General features: G+C 49.1%; 1 protein-coding gene across 2 annotated transcripts in view; it reads left to right on the top strand.

Annotated features, from left to right (window-relative positions):
• The first annotated feature begins 8,762 nt into the window (after positions 1 to 8,762).
• Positions 8,763 to 15,736, top strand: part of SGCA (sarcoglycan alpha) — a 9,538-nt gene continuing 2,564 nt past the window's right edge. Inside the window, exons 1-8 of one of the 2 annotated variants that reach the window (XM_011365073.1) lie at positions 8,763 to 8,830; positions 9,738 to 9,857; positions 9,958 to 10,112; positions 10,287 to 10,359; positions 10,643 to 10,841; positions 11,911 to 12,073; positions 12,981 to 13,189; positions 13,415 to 13,441. In XM_011365073.1, coding sequence (XP_011363375.1) covers positions 8,794 to 8,830; positions 9,738 to 9,857; positions 9,958 to 10,112; positions 10,287 to 10,359; positions 10,643 to 10,841; positions 11,911 to 12,073; positions 12,981 to 13,189; positions 13,415 to 13,441 — 983 coding nt within the window. In that variant the 5' untranslated portion in view covers positions 8,763 to 8,793. The remainder of the gene's footprint in view (positions 8,831 to 9,737; positions 9,858 to 9,957; positions 10,113 to 10,286; positions 10,360 to 10,642; positions 10,842 to 11,910; positions 12,074 to 12,980; positions 13,190 to 13,414; positions 13,442 to 15,736) is intronic. The other variant, XM_011365074.1, reaches the window with a different exon arrangement.

Raw genomic sequence — 15,736 nt, 5'->3', positions numbered from 1 at the left:
AGTAGGAGCTTGGTGTCGGCTGTTATTGATTACATGGGTATCTGAACATGTATGAATATGTGTGCACATGCGCACCTGTGTGAGCAGGTACGGCTAAGAATGAGAATGTCTTTGCAACCCTCTGTGTGTCTTCATGGGCAGACATGGGCCTCTGGTCTCCATCTAAGGTCTATTAAAGGAAATTCTGCACTATAAACACCCCCTGCCTATAGCTCCTCCAAATCTTTCAGAATCACCTCTAGAGTGAAGGCGACCTCCCTTCTCTACCTCCCAAAGGGTTTTTTATTCTTGACTCTTGGTTCTTCAGTCTCCCATTGCCCTTGCAGGGAGAGGGGTTTCTTGGGGTCATCCCACAGCTGGGAGACTGCCTTGCTGCCTGTGTCCCTCTGCTCTGCCCCTCCTTCCTTTCTTTCATTCACCCTCCACACTTCACTCTAGTGCCACTGGAAAAATTCCCATGCATCTTGGAAATCCAAGAGGGAGACCAAGGAGGAATGAGAGAGAGAGAGAGAGAGAGAGAGAGAGAGAGAGAGAGAGAGCGAGAGAGAGAGAGTGAGTGTTGGGGGCAGGGAAAGGATGGGACAGAGGAAAGATTTCTCCACATCATCAGTTGCTTTAAAAGAAAGCCTATATTTAGCTGGGTTTAGAGGGCCTGTAAATATGTATTTTGCAACGCAGACAGCCATAGCTATGGGAGCCCCAGAGATATGCAGGGAGGTCAAAGAAAAAAAATAACCAGAAAGACTGGGCAATATATTTTGTCATCAGCAGATTCGAAGAACTCTTTCTACTGCTTGCTCCAGCTGCTAATAATACACATTACTGAGTTTTGATGGTAGTTTCTATTTTTCATCTTCTTTCTGGATCTCATGCACTGGGTGCTGGAGGAGGAGACTGGCTCTCAGAGTCACCTTTCACCAGCCTTTGCTTCATCTGCCCTGAGTCAAGGGAAGGAGCATCCTGCCCCTGCCAGATTCCCTCCTGACTGGCTCTGCCAGGCTCTGTCGCACTGGTGTGGCACCTGGCACAGGTGCAGCCTCTATGACGCCAGCTCTCCAGGCTCCCACGCTCAGCCCCTTGTATTTTATGTGGTCTTAGGAGTGAGGGAGGGGAGTACGAATCCTGTCACTTCAGAGCAGTTCTACTTCTTTCTTTAAAAAATTATTTATACTTATTTTTTTACTTGTAGTTTGAAAAGTTTCTTTAAAAATAAGATTAGTTCAGAGAATCACATAACAATTTATAAATACTAACATTGTGCAATTTTTGCTTCAGGTTCTCTCATATAAAAGAAATAGAACATGAGAGTTGAACTGAAGCCCCTTTCTCCCTAACCCTGTTGCCTGCCCTACCTACTCTCACAAATTGGAATGCATCCTTTAGAGCACATACTTTTTTAAATTGCTAAATATACATAACATAATATTTACTATTTTTACCATTTTGTGTACAATTCATTGGCATTAAGTACATTCACATTGTTGTGTAACTATCACTTACTGTCCATCTCCAGAAATTTTTCATCTTCCAAAACCGAAACTCTATACCCATTAAATACCAACCCCCCATGTCCTCTCCCATGTCAGCCCCTGGCAACTATCAGTCTACTTCCTGTCTCTGTGAATTTGACTACTCTAGGTACCTCATATAAATGGAATCATTCGGTATTGTCCTTTCATATCTGACTTATTTTGCCTAGCGTAATGTTTTAACGTTCATTCATGTTGTAGCATGTGTCATAATTTCCTTCTTTCTTAAGTCTAGCTATAATTTCATATTTTCCGTATACATACAAGTATTTATAAAGGAGCATATAGTAATGTTTTATGTATTATTCAATTGTATATAATGACCATCATACTGTGTGTATCATTTGTCTTTTTTTTCCCATTTGACATGTTTTTTTTACAATGGAGCCATGTTGATACATATGGCTTTCGTTCATTTCAATTTCTGTTTATTATTTCATCATGTGAATACACCACAATTTATTTGTCACTTCCTCTACTGACAGGCATTTGAATTGTGTCTATGTTTTGCTATTATAAGCAGGACTGCAATGAATACCCTTGTACTTGTCTGAATCATTTTTAGAGTGTATACCTAGGAGCGGAAAGCCAGGGTTGTAGGGCAGACACTTTCAACTTGACTGCCAAACTGCTCTCTGTAGTGACCGAACCAATTTATGCTCTCACCACCAGCATTTGTATGTGATGTCTTGTTTGACCACATCCTTGCTAACATCTGCTCTTGTTAGACTTTATTTTTGCCAATCTGATGGGTGTGAAGTGGTATCTTATTTGAATCTGCATTCCCTATCTATGAGGTCAAGCATCTTAATGTGCTCATTGGCCATCTGGGTTTCCTCCAGGCAAATTGTTTATGTCCATATCCTGGGCTATCTATTGCAGCTTTTGATACAAATTACAGTAAGCCCAACTCGCTGTGGTTTAAGCCCAAAAAGAATTTTACTATCTCACATAACAAGAAGTCCTAGGATTGGTTAATTCAGAAGCTCAACTGTGACATCAAGGACCAGGTTCTACCATACCCTCCTCATCATTTGGGCTTGCCTTTTAGATCGGTCCATTATGGTTGCCTAAGCTCTGGGTGTCTCATGCAGACAGCAATGTTCAGAGGCAGAAGAAAGTGAATGCTTTCTTCTTAGTGTCTCTTTCCCAGAGGCCCCACAGGAGATCTCCCTTCTGGTCTTGCACAAAATTGAGTATATGTCCACACCTCAACCAATCACTGACCAGAGGAATTGAATTGTCTGCTATATTTAGACCAATCACCACCTACATGATGGGCTGGGGAAGGCCTAGCCTCCCCCAAAACCTAGACCCCTGATTCCTGAATCATACCCGGGTTCTGTTAGCAAGAAAGAGAGGAAAGGATGCCATTGGAGTGGCACTCAAAAGGTCTGTGCTTTCTTTATTGATTTGTAGGCAGTTTTTATATCCTGGATACCAATCTTTATCTGTTTTATGTTCTGCTAACATTGTCACCCAGGCTGTTGCTTGTTTTTTAACTTTGTTTATAATGTCATTTTCATAGCAGAAAGCTTTGTGTTGTTGTTTGTTTTGTAATACAAGTAGTAAAATCGATCAATCTTTTGTGAATTGTGTTTCTTGTCTAAGAAGTCTTTTCCTACCCTAAGGTCTCCTACATTTTCTTTCTAATTATTTAACAATTTTATTTTTCACTTTTAGGTCTTTAATCCATCTGGAATTAATATTTATGGACTATGTGAAGATTTTTCATATAAAAAGCCAAATGTCACAACACTTTTTATTGAATAGTTTATTCTCTTTCACTGAATTGCAATGCCACTGCCATCATAAATCAAATTACCACATAAGCTTGGAACTGTTTCTGGGCACTCTATTCTATTGATCTCTTTGTCTAGCCCGGCACCAATACCACATTGTTTTAATTACTATCGCTTTCAAATAAGTCTTGCTATCTGTTAGAGACCTATTCTTTTTCAGAATTGTCTGGTCTCTTCTTGGTCTTTTGCTCTTCCAATGAATTTTAGAAACAGTTTTCCTAGCTCCCTGAAAATTCCTGTTGGAATATTTAGTGGACTTGCATTGAACCGATAGATTAATACGGAGAAATTTTCTTCATGACATTGAAGCTTCTCTAAAATTAATAATCCCTAAAATTAATGCATCTCTCCATCTCTCAATTTATTCCTTTTATAGCCTATAGTTTTTATAGTTTTATAGCCTATAGTTTTTCTTCCCAAATATCTTTAAATGTCTAAGCTTTTTTCTGAGTTCTGTACAATTTCAATTTTCTTGTAAATTATTTCTTTTAAAAAAGATATTACAGTTTCTAATAAATTATTGCTCATGTATAGAAACACTGTTGAATTTTGTATTTTACCTGTACTGGGATATTAATCTGTCCAGCAACCTTGCTGATCTCTCGTAATAACTCAGTGACATGCCTGTACAATCTCTTGGATTGTCTATATAAATCATACATCTGCAAAAAATGTCAGAGATTGTTTCTTTTACTTTCCTAATCCTTCTGTTACTGAGTGGCGGCTTCAAAACTTGTCTTCTCCCAGCTCTCAGGCTGAACCAGTGGGCTGGCCTTGGACAGCTACTGCCTTGCACTGTCGGTTATAAATAAATAAAAGACCCCTTACTTTCTCCAGAGCTTTACAGTTTACAAAGCAGTTTCGCTTCCATTACCTCGTCGATCCTTATTGCCCTCTCTTTACAGAGAGGGAATGTCTCGGTGGAAAAGGCTCTGGGCCCCACATCCAGAGACCTACTGTGAGAATTCTGTACTGTGGGACCACAGGCATTCCTTCCTCTTGCTTCTCCCGTAAGCTAAAAAGTTTGGCCCGGGATGGTCTGGCATTCTCAGAATCATGACTCAAGGCACCCCTTTGAGGGCTGAAGTCTACCAATAAGAAGGGAGGATGATTCTGGGTACACGTAGGTCCTCAGGCTGATGCTCCCAAATGTGGGGAGGGGAGGAAATGTCCTTGGGTGTCTGAGGGCTGATATAAGTGGTGAGGAAGAGGGCACTGTATCCAGCCTCCTGCCTCCATGCCGGTTCCCCTCTCTGTTTGGAAGAACATCCTCTGGACCCGGAAGGGGAGGACGAGGTACTGCTAGAGGGTGCGGGATCCCTCCTCCCCTCAACTCGACTCCCTCTGGAATCGCCGCGCACAGCGCGAATCTCTGACGCGCATCCCCAACCCGGGGCGGGGCGTTCCGCTGCCAACCCGCCTCTCCACCCCCGCCCCGCCCCAAAACTGCGCAGGCGCAGGTCCTGGCTGGAGCCAGAGAACGCGCCCTCTTGTGGCGGACTGACAGCTCGCACCCTTTGTTGTTGCTCTGGGGGCTGCGAGGAGGCTGGAGGAGAAAGATGTGGGTGGGGTCTGGGAGGCAGATGCGACAATCAGATCACAACGACAAGACTCTCTTTCCTTTGTCTTTCATGACAACATATAATCCTCCGTTTTAGATGCAGACGATGAAAATATGGCCTTCAGAGATCAAAAGACAGATTCATAGATACGGAAGTGGGATGAGAGAATTGGGGGAGAAGAGGCATGCATTCGATCAATCACTCATTCATTCAGCAAACATTCGATGAGATGGGGAGAGACAGGGACAAAGAACCAGAGGGATTAAACTGAGACACTGACGGGCAGAGATCCGACAGAAAGCTAGAGAGGCAGGTGGAGATGGCAATGTAGCAGGGATAGAGACCCAGGTAGCTGAGGGCAGGGCTTGGGGTTTCAGGAGTGAAGCAGAGGAAAGGGAAACCAGGGCTGGGCTTTGGGGAACAAGGCTGAGATGCAGAGACCTGACCTTTCAGTTCCTCCAGATGGATGCTCCAACTGGTGACGACCAAAGCAGAGCTCAAGATGGGACAACTTAGCACTAGAAGGGATACCAGTAGCAATGGAATGAAGCAATCAAATGTGTTTAAAGCCATAAATTTATAATTACACTACTAATTTTTCAAAAAAGCTAATTGGTCACAATTTGGAGGGTGCTAGGGAACCAACTTATTATTTGGAAATTAGTAAATACAGGAACAGAGTCAAACATTTATCCTGTCTTTCCTATATGTGCTGTATACCGCTCGGTAATCAAATAGTGAGGGGCAGTTTTTTTGTCTAGAATTATTCCAGCTAATAAAAGAAGGGGTGATTGAATTTGAATATCACCATTTTGTAAAAAAAAAAAAAAAAAGAGTGGATAGATGAGGCACTGAGAGCATCAATGGCTGCTGTGCCCGTGAGTGGAAGAAGCGATACCATCACCTATGAAGTGATCTTGCCAAAGAAAGTGGGACCTATGCCTGATCAGGACTCTTCATCCAACTACAGTTTATGGGAAATAACAATGTACAGGAAATACAATTTACAAGAAGTACAGAGGTCAGAGGAACACGGGAAAGAAGATCATAGAGATGCAATCAGCAAAATCCAGACTGTGGAAAACTACACAACAAATAACCCGGTTCCCTTAAGGAGAGAGAGAGAGAGAGAGAGAGAGAGAGAGAGAGAGAGAGAGAGAGAGAGAGAGAGAGAAGAGAGAAGAGAAGAGAGAACGTTAGAGCAGGAACTTACAGATTTAAAGAGATTTTAAAAAGACCTGTTAATCAGTTGCCATGTGTGCACCTTATATGAATCCTGATTCAAACAAATTGTAATAAATAAAACAAAATGACATTTATGAGAAATTGGAAATTTGAACACTAGAGATCTTATATTAAGGAATTATTATTAACTTTGAGGTCTCATTGTGTGATTAAGTATAATAATTGTGATTATGTTAAAAAAGAATCATTCTCTTTCAAAGGTACACACTGGAATATTGACAGAGGCAATGAAATAGGGAAAAATTGAAAGAGGTATAGATGAAACGAGACTGACCATAAGTTGATTGTTGAAGCTGGGTGATGGATATATGGGGGCTCATTATGTTAATCTGTATACTTTTGTCTTATTTCAAAAATTTCTAAAATACATTTAAAGACATTGACCCTCCTCCCTACATTCCAGGCCCCAACGAGTAGAAGGTGCTGAGTGTTACAGCAGCAGGTTGCAATTCAGACAGTTAGTTCTGAGGTGCGGAGGTCTCCTGAGGGGCCAGAGGAGACTTTCAGGGGACTTCCAGCTGGTTCCTGACATAGTCTCTGTTTCCTCTGGTTTTGGGGAAGCAGAGAGGGATCAGTAAGGAAGGCTGGCTTCTGTGGGCTTGGTGGCACTGGGTTCGGGCACTGCCACCTTAAGACAGCTGAGGATATGAGTGGGTGGCTCTAAAAATAGCAGGGGGAAGCAGCAGGGGGGCAGGAGGGAGTCACATGGCGCTGCTGAGGGGCTGAGGCCTGGCACCTCTGCCTGCTTCCCCAGAGCCCTCTGAGTTTCCATCTGCCTCCAGAACCTTTCTCCCTCTTGCCTTCCATCTCTGAGAAGGCAGAGAGGTGCTAAGGTGATTCTGGGACAAACGCCGCCTTGCGCAAGAGCCTGAATGGATGCTAACTCTGGAATCTGCTGGCTGTCCAGGGACGGGTGGGACCATCATGTGGGGAGAAAGAGGAAGAGACAAGGACTAAGAAACCTGCTCACCAGGCACCCCAATCTATGGGCCAACACTCACCCCTTCAGGCCTGACCCAGAGCAGGTCCCAGATGTCTTTGCCTGGGTGTTCGGTTATAGAGGTGAGGTGGCAACGCCCTTTGTTTCAAGGTCAGGAGGGATGCTCACACAGACACCAAGAATTTTGGAACACTGGTATCCATAGGCCCCTGCCTCCTCCTCAGGACATCTGGGGAGGGTGCCCCTCTGCCTGCTCTGAGTGGGAAGTCTCCAGGGAGGAGGGCACCCTGCCCCTTTCACACCTGGACTAGGATCCTTTGGCTGATGTGGAAAGGAAGGGGAAGTGGTGCCATAGATTGAGTCAGGACTGGCCTGAGTGCTTTACATGCATTCAGCTGGTTAGTAGTGTGGCCTTGGGGAAGTTTTACAGCCCTTGTGCCTCAGTTTTCTTATCTGTGAAATGGGGACAATAATAATATGATAACACCTGCCTCATGGAACTGCTGTGGGATGGAATGAGTTACTCCATATAAATATATGTCAAACCATCAGCATGTAGGAGGCAGGAGCTAGCTGTCATTACCCGCCAGCATGCAAGCCCCACATGGGCAAGTGTCTGCTCACCTCTGCATCTTCAGTGCCTGCTACATGGTAGGTGCTCCATTAACACATGCTGAAGTTGTGATTTTGTGGGTGCTACACAAGGACACCAAGAGATTGGCACTATTCTTGCCAGTTTGTAGTTGTGGAAACAGAGCCTAGAGAAGGCAATCGACTCTTCCAAGGCCACATCTCCGGTAAGTGGTCAAGGTGGAGTCATGTCCAGGCCTGCAGGCCTCCGAGCCTGTGCCCCACTCCCCACCATCTCTTCCTGGCTGGTCTTGTCCAGACCGCTCTCTTCTATACCTAGGGTATGTGTTGGGAGTGCTTGGTCTGGGGATAAGGGCTGGGTGAATGGGGCCCTTGTGTGCTGTTGAGGAAGCTGTCATCTAGCCCCCTACACTTACTAGTTGTCAGGCCCAGGTCCAGGGATCTAAAATTAATAAGATCCTAGTCCACCCTAGAAAGTGGTGTGGCTGGGCTGTCACAGGGGCTCAGGGCTACCCAGCTTGGCCTAGGGCAGGACGGAAAGGCTTCAGGGATGATGGAATGCCTTTGCTGAGTTTTGAATGGTGAGTGAAAGTTTACCTCATGGATGAGGGCAGGAAGGGAAGTCCAAGCAGAAGGCACAGCTTGGGCAAAGGCGAGCAGACCCAGGAGAGAGTGTCAGGTCAGGGGACGGCAGAGTGAGGCTGGGCTGAAGCCTGGGGCAGTGTGTGTGTGTGCATGCGTGTGTGTGTGTGTGTGTGTGTGTGTGTGTGTGCTGTCGGGGTAGAGGAGGGGATTCTAGGCAGGATGGCCAAGTACAGGAAAGGTCTGAAGGCCACCAGCAGCTAGGGCACTCAGGGCAGTGGGAGACATTAGGGTTTTAAGGGGGGCCTAAAGTTGTCAGGTTGGTGGTTTAGAAAACTACTCTGGCTACTGGAAAGGGCTGATTGGAAGGACCTTGTCACGTGAGGAGGGTGTCCACCCTAGATTCAGGGCCTGCTCTGGGTGGGGAGGGGGAGCGCCTCACTGGGGCCCAGCTGCTTTGGGACACCTCCCCATCCCTCCTCCCACCCCTCCTCCCTGCTCCTGTCTCTGTCACTCACAGGGCTGGCCAGGCCTGGGCAACCATGGCAGCCGCACTGATCTGGATTCCTCTCCTTGCCGGCAAGTTGGGGCCTTCTTCAGGGAGAGGCCCAGGATGAGGGGGAGGAATTTAGCGGTGATGACATACATAGAAGTAAAGGAAGTTCCTCAGGGGAGTTTTCTCAGGGGTGAGGCAGGAGTCGGAAGGACTTTGTGGTGTTAATGCTGCGGCTGTGGGGTTCCAGGGCACTAGGGCTGGAGACTGGGCCCTGGGATGTGGGGGCTGGGAGCTCAGAAGGGTGAGGTGTCCTAGGCCAGGGTGGGTCTGACGGCATAGGCCCAGAGTGTCACAGGCCCTTTAATGCGCAGATCAGGCTGGCTTCTTTCTAAGTCCCGGCTAAATTTGGCCCTGGGAGGGTGCAGCGCCCGCTGGGGCAAGTACTTTCTCTGGGCCTCAGGAACCCCTTTGCTCAGCTCTAGTGCAGGCCCCTTTTCCCCTTGTATATTAGGGGAGGTGGGTGGGGGCCCCAGAATGGCTATCCCCCTCCTCTAAAGGCTCTTTCCCTCTCCACCACTCCTCTAGGCTCCCAGACACTCAACACTGGGGTCTTTTCCAAGTGCCCTTACCCCCCACCACCACCGCCCCCCCACAACACACATCGCACACCAGAAATCCCACAGCCCTCTCAGTCAAACATCAGGCCCTGCTCACTGGGACCCTCAGTGGGGACCTAAAATGAGGAGTGGGGGGCTCCCTCGAATCCAAACCAAATGAAGCTCCAGGTCCCATCACTGATTGACGTGTGAGGCACCAACAGGGCCCCACTCTGTCCTTTCCTGGGAGCCAGCAAAGGAGCCCCTTTCTCTCACAATTCTCCTGGGCCCGGTCCCTTAGGGGCACCAGCGACATGGGGCAGGGGGAAGGGGAGTGTATCCCATGCCCAGGACTGAGGCTGGTCTGTGTCTGGGGCCTGCGGGGTCCCCTTAGGTCTCTTAGCAGGGCTGTGGGGCACCGAGGCCCAGCAGACCACTCTGCACCCCCTCGTGGGCCGCGTCTTCGTGCACACCTTGGACCACGAAACCTTCCTGCGCCTTCCTGAGCACGTCGGTGAGAGGGCCTGATGGGCAGCGGCATGGGCTGGGGGTGCCTGGCCTGGGGCTGGTGAAAGCTCCTTGTGCCTCCAACCTCTTCTCTTCCCTTCCCCCAGCTCTCCCCCCCACCATCCCTGTCACCTACCATGCTCACCTCCAGGGACACCCAGACCTGCCTCGCTGGCTACGCTATACGCAGCGAAGCCCCCACCATCCTGGCTTCCTCTATGGTACTCCCACCCCGGAAGATCGTGGACGCCAGGTCATCGAGGTACCAGCAGAGACCCCAGGGAGCTGTGTCACATGTGGGTGTTGGCTCACGTTCATGCACATAATCCACATGCCCCTACTTAGGTAGTAGCTCAGTCCTCTCCTGCCAGGTCCCCAGCTGTACCACTTTTATCCCCTAACCCCACATCCGGGCCCTCTTCCCTGTCCCCTCCAGGTCACAGCCTACAACCGGGACAGCTTTGACACCACCCAGCAGAGGCTGGTGCTGTTGATTGGGGACCCAGAAGGTACCGCCTGTCCTGCCCCATCTGGAAGGGTGTGTGTGGAAGGGGAGGCTTGGCAAGCAGTGGGATGCAGGGCATCCTGGGAAGCCTCTGCAGCTGTGTTCTTGGCTGTTCGGCGGACAGTCTGTGAGTGTTCAGGAAGGGTATTTGGGGCCTGTGATGTCCGGGGTGTTAGGAGGAAGGAAGAAGTCTGAGGGGATATAAGGAGGAACTTGAGTCAGAGGAGTCTTGGGAAGAATCCATGTAGGACTGGGTGCATCCTGAGGTGCCAACCTGGCCTTTCCAGGACCCCTGCTGCCATACCAGGCTGAGTTCCTGGTGCGCAGCCATGATGTGGAGGAGGTCCTGCCCTCAACACCTGCCAGCCGCTTCCTCATAGCTTTGGGGGGCCTCTGGGAGCCTGGGGAGTTCCAGCTGCTCAATATCACCTCTGCCTTGGACCGTGGGGGCCGTGTCCCTCTTCCCATCGAAGGTCGCAAGGAAGGGTAAGCATGCAACCCAGGAGGGCTTCCTGAAGGAGAAGGAGGCAGCTTGCCTTCTGTCTGGGTGGTGGGCATGGAACACAGGTTTCCCTAATTTCCAGGTAGGGCTTTACCCATCTTCGTGCTTCCGCACATGATTCTAGGTAGTTTTGCCAGACATCTTTGCTGTAAGCATTTTGACTGCAAGCATTTTACTGCAAACATTTTCACTGCATAACTAATTGCTCATAAGGCAATTTTGCTGTAAAAGATAAAAGAGCGAAAAAGAGGGACTTTAAAAAGGACATAATGAAACATGAAAAAATAACAAAATAAGAGACTTTATTGCAAAAAAATTAAAATACATTGTTTTCAAAGTATTTTCATATATATGTGTGTGTGTGGAGATATATATATATATATAGCTTGTTGATTCATTTTGTTTGACATCACACTTTTTTTCTTTTCTGCTAAAATTCCTTCCTTCGTTAAGAGAGGTATCAGTTTCCAACTAAAGAATTGATAATTAATGCTCTCGAAAACTTGTGAATTAGTGGCTGCTTCTTTCATATTTGAGTAGCTTGGTAAACTTGGTTTTGACGGGTGAGAGGGATGACTGTGCTCACTGAAGGATTTGTCAACAGATATGATCATTTTCTAGTAGAGTACGCAATCTGGCTTTACACATAGTTGTTATTATTCATTATTTTCAGACCACAGCATCTACTCAGCACGGTATAGACCATTATGAGGGTTAAGATTTAAATAATATAAAACAGTAGTACTGTGAGGACTTTGTCAATGGAGAAATGAAAACACTGGCCACCCTTTCATCTCCTTTTTGCCCTTCCTGCACCCAAATCCTTGTCATCCTAAACTCCACATTTCCTGTGCCCCTTGAGGGCATTGAAGGTCCAGCCTTCAGAGGACATGTCTGGGGAAATAAGACTCCCCTCCCCGCCACCCCAGGACTGGGCTGTCCTGCATCCTCTCACCGTAACTCCAGATCTCAGGGGACCCCTGTAACCTCCAAATCACCAGCATTCAGTGATGCCCTCCCAATTTGCTGACAGTGGCTTCTATCTGGGCCCAGGGTGTACATCAAAGTGGGCTCTGCCTCACCCTTCTCCACCTGCCTGAAGATGGTGGCGTCTCCCGACAGCCATGCTCGCTGTGCCCAGGACCAGCCTCCACTTCTGTCCTGCTATGACACCTTGGCACCTCACTTCCGTGTTGACTGGTGCAATGTGTCTCTGGTGAGGAGGGACCCTGGCTCTAGGGTGGGGATGGGGCATGGCTCCCATCACAGTCTCCCCCCTCCCCCTTCCCATCCCAGTCCCTCTATTGCTTTCTCTGATTATCTCCATCCTCTCTTTTTCCTGCAACCCACACACAAGTTCCATTTTCTCTCACAAGAGGGCGACAGAGTCCACAACCCAGGCGAGGGCTCTTCTGGAGCCTGAAGTCCCCAAAGTGCCCGACCTAACAGCTAGAAAAATCACTTCCACGGAGCCGTTCCAAAACCTTGATTTTGCCAAGGTGTCACAGCTCTGTCAGCTTTCTTCTAAGGTGTCACCTAGCTCATCCGCCTGCGGTAATGAACAGATAGCTAGCTGTTCGTCATAAACCAGAGATGTTTACCACTGCTCTTTGGTGACTGAGCTGAGGTATCCAGGGTCCCTAGTGTACCCTGTTCCTGTGAACTGACCAACAGCACAGCCAGGGACTGGTAATCGACAACAGTCTTGAGCACTTGCTAAGTGCTGGGCACTATACATTCAACCCGTTTTATCCTTATGACCACCCCAGGAGACAGGTACCACTATTAGCATTCTGACTTTACAGGCAAGGAAACTGAGACACCAAGAGGCAAGTCATCCCAGCGACCTGCGTGTCTGACTGAGTCAGGATTCAAACTTAGGCAGTCGGGCCATAGAGCTGTGCTCTAACCATCCTATGGTCCTGCCTCTCTGAGAATTTCTCTCCTGGCTCTTAGTCCAGTGCTTATCCTGTTTGGTCACCTGAGCTGGGAGAGGCAGGCAGGAGGAGAGCCTGTGGTTGCATGAGGTGGTAGGAAGTGGTGCCCCAGCCCCCCTGCCCTGTCCCCCTGGGGGTCTCTGTCCAGCCAGCTGCTCCTGAGTCAGCCCTGGGTTCTCTGAGCAGGTGGATAAATCGGTGCCAGAGCCCGCAGATGAGGTGCCCACTCCAGGGGATGGGATCCTGGAGCATGACCCGTTCTTCTGCCCACCCACTGAGGCCACAGCCCGAGACTTCCTGACCAGTGCTCTGGTCACCCTCCTGGTACCTCTGCTGGTGGCCCTGTTGCTCACCCTACTGCTGGCCTACATCATGTGCTGCCGGCGGGAGGGACGGTGAGTGTGGGGACAGAGGACAGGGACGGCAGTGTGGCTGGTGCTCAACCTGTGGTACTTTTTGTGATGCTTGTGCTGTGTGGGGACCCAGACCTCCTCGGGGAGTGGGGTACTCAGCGAGGAAAAAGGTGGGGCCGCTTTCTAGGGGGCTCAGGGCTCAGGTTCTGCCTGGCACCGGGAGGGGATTGTGGATAACAGTTAATCCCTCCTTTTGTTTTTCTGCAGGCTGAAGAGAGATCTGGCCACCTCTGAGTGAGTAAGGGAAAGCTGGGGGTGGGGTAGGGGCCCCCCACACTGTCACGCTGGACTCTTTAACCTCCATGAGCAGCATAGACCAACCAGATTGCTGGGATGATAGGGGCCACCCTTGGCCTCTGAACTCCAGCCCTGGGCCGGCTAGATGCTGGGCATGACTTATCCCGGCCTGGCCTTCCCATTTTTTAGTCTCCGTGGAAGAGCCTAAGATGAGATGGGACAGGGGAGGGGAACTGACCAGGCGTCGGGGGTCTACTGCCAGTCTCGGGGAAAGGATTTGAGGAGCAACTTAAGAGCCTTTCGACACACACAAACCCACACACACTTCACTGTGAGTCAGGCACTTGGTTTTCTGTCCTGACTCACAGTTGGATTCTGCCACCCAATTACTGTGACCCTGTCTGGCCTCGGTTTCTCCACCTGTGATGAGGTTGGACTAGCTAATGCCGGTGGACGTTTTCAATTTCCCCAGCCCTTCCCAAATCCATGTCACCCTTATTTTGCCCAGGTTTCCCGCACCCCTGGCCTTATCCCTCCTCTGTGCCCCAGCCGCTTCCTTCCCCACTTCCTCGGACCCCAGAGATTCCAGAAGGCAGGTGTTAAATAAGTTAGGCTCCTTTTATTCTCACTGCACTGAGCCTGTGGCGGGCCTGGCCCCTCTGCCTGCTTGCCAGGCCTGCCTCATTAATTGCGGCGACATTTGGCCACTCTGCGTGCCCCCTTGATCAGCCGCTTATGTCCCTGTTTGGAGCTCAGGGGCAGCCTGTGCTGCCCGGACCGGCGCCGCCCGGACCGGCGCTGCCCGGACCGGCGCCGCCCAGGCTGGTGCTGCTGCTTCTGCTGCCGTCTCTTGGCCTTGGGCTTGAACTTGGAGGCGAACTTCTTGCCCATGCGGAAGGAGCCCAGTGTGCCCCTGCCAGTCACCTGCTTGAGCATGCCTTTGTCCACTAGCCCCTTGAGTATTTTCTTGAGGCGCCAGGCGTTGCGGGTCATGTTGTAGCCCGTGGCGATCAGAGCGTTCTTCAGGGTGTTCAGGGACACGCGGTTGTGTTCCCCCTTGTCCGCCATAACCCTCAGGATCACCTTGGATATGCTGGGCTTCCGGTGGGCTTTGGGGCAGGCGCGGTACCCAGTCTCACTCTTGCTGGGGACTCCTGACATGCTGGCCTGCCGGCCTGCACCCAGGACACTCTTCGAGGCCGAGGGTGTAGATGGCGGTGGTAGCAAAGTATCTTTCTGCATCTCTCCCTGGGGTGGGTGAAGGGAACTGGGTGCAAGGGCCTCCAGGATGGCGGCTGGAAGTCTCCACTGGGTTGTTTCTCGGTGGATAAGGTGCCTCCCAGTTCCTGGTTTCCCTCAGAGGCTTCCTCGTAGGGCTCTAGCCAGGAGGAGGACCAAGGATGATCACCCACTCTGGCCTCCACAGACTTGTGCCTTGGGTGCAGGGGGGTGGTAAGATTATCTCTGTGGTGACCTCAGGGGTACATTGTGAGGCCACTAGAATCCTGTGAGGGTCACAGTGGCCCCATTGTTCCCTCCTGGGAGGGGTAGATAGGAGATACCAGATAGCCTGGGCATCTGACATGCTGGGTACCCTGAGAATAAGTGGCTGTGTGGGCCCGGTTGGGGGGTCCACAGGTGTGTGCGTGCCTATGTGTTTGCATATATGCATGAGTGCCCACCCATTCCAAGGTGTTCTGAGACCCCAGTTTTAAACCCATCATTGTTACCCCACCATCTCAACCCACTGGGTTGAGGAGTAGAAACATTTTTAGAATCGGAATTATACCAACATTTATGAATTTTTAAGGGGAATAAATTTCCAGAGTGAATAGAATGTAATTCCTTCATCTACCTAAGTTGATTTAATTCCTTGATCAACTTTCTATACAAAGCAACGAATGGACTTTTTCCCGCCTATTTTCATTTTTATTTATTGGAACGTTTTTCTCATGAGGAATCAGCGGTTTTCTATGTAAACTTTACAACGGGGATTTTATTCCTCAAGCTTTTTGGCCTGTGCCAAATTCGACCAATCATATCTTCTTCCACTGTGACTGTGGATATTCTCTTCTGACCAGTTATTTTCAGCACATCCAGCTTTCTTGAGTCAGTTTTGCAGTTCTGATGGTGTCGGGAAAATCTGCTTCCTCCCTCAATTTTGAATCAACAATCGTTTTTACCATGTGTGATATTAGCTCTCGGTTTGGATTTTGTGTTGATTTATTTCTGTAAGGTGTTCCTTCCTTCCTTCCTTCCTTCCTTCCTTCCTTCCTTCCTTCCTTCCTTCCT

The sequence above is a fragment of the Pteropus vampyrus genome, unplaced genomic scaffold, assembly GCF_000151845.1.
Source record: "Pteropus vampyrus isolate Shadow unplaced genomic scaffold, Pvam_2.0 Scaffold104, whole genome shotgun sequence".
NCBI lineage: Eukaryota > Metazoa > Chordata > Mammalia > Chiroptera > Pteropodidae > Pteropus > Pteropus vampyrus.
Note: the sequence above shows the minus strand (reverse complement) of the source record. Positions and strands in the feature narration are given on the sequence as shown.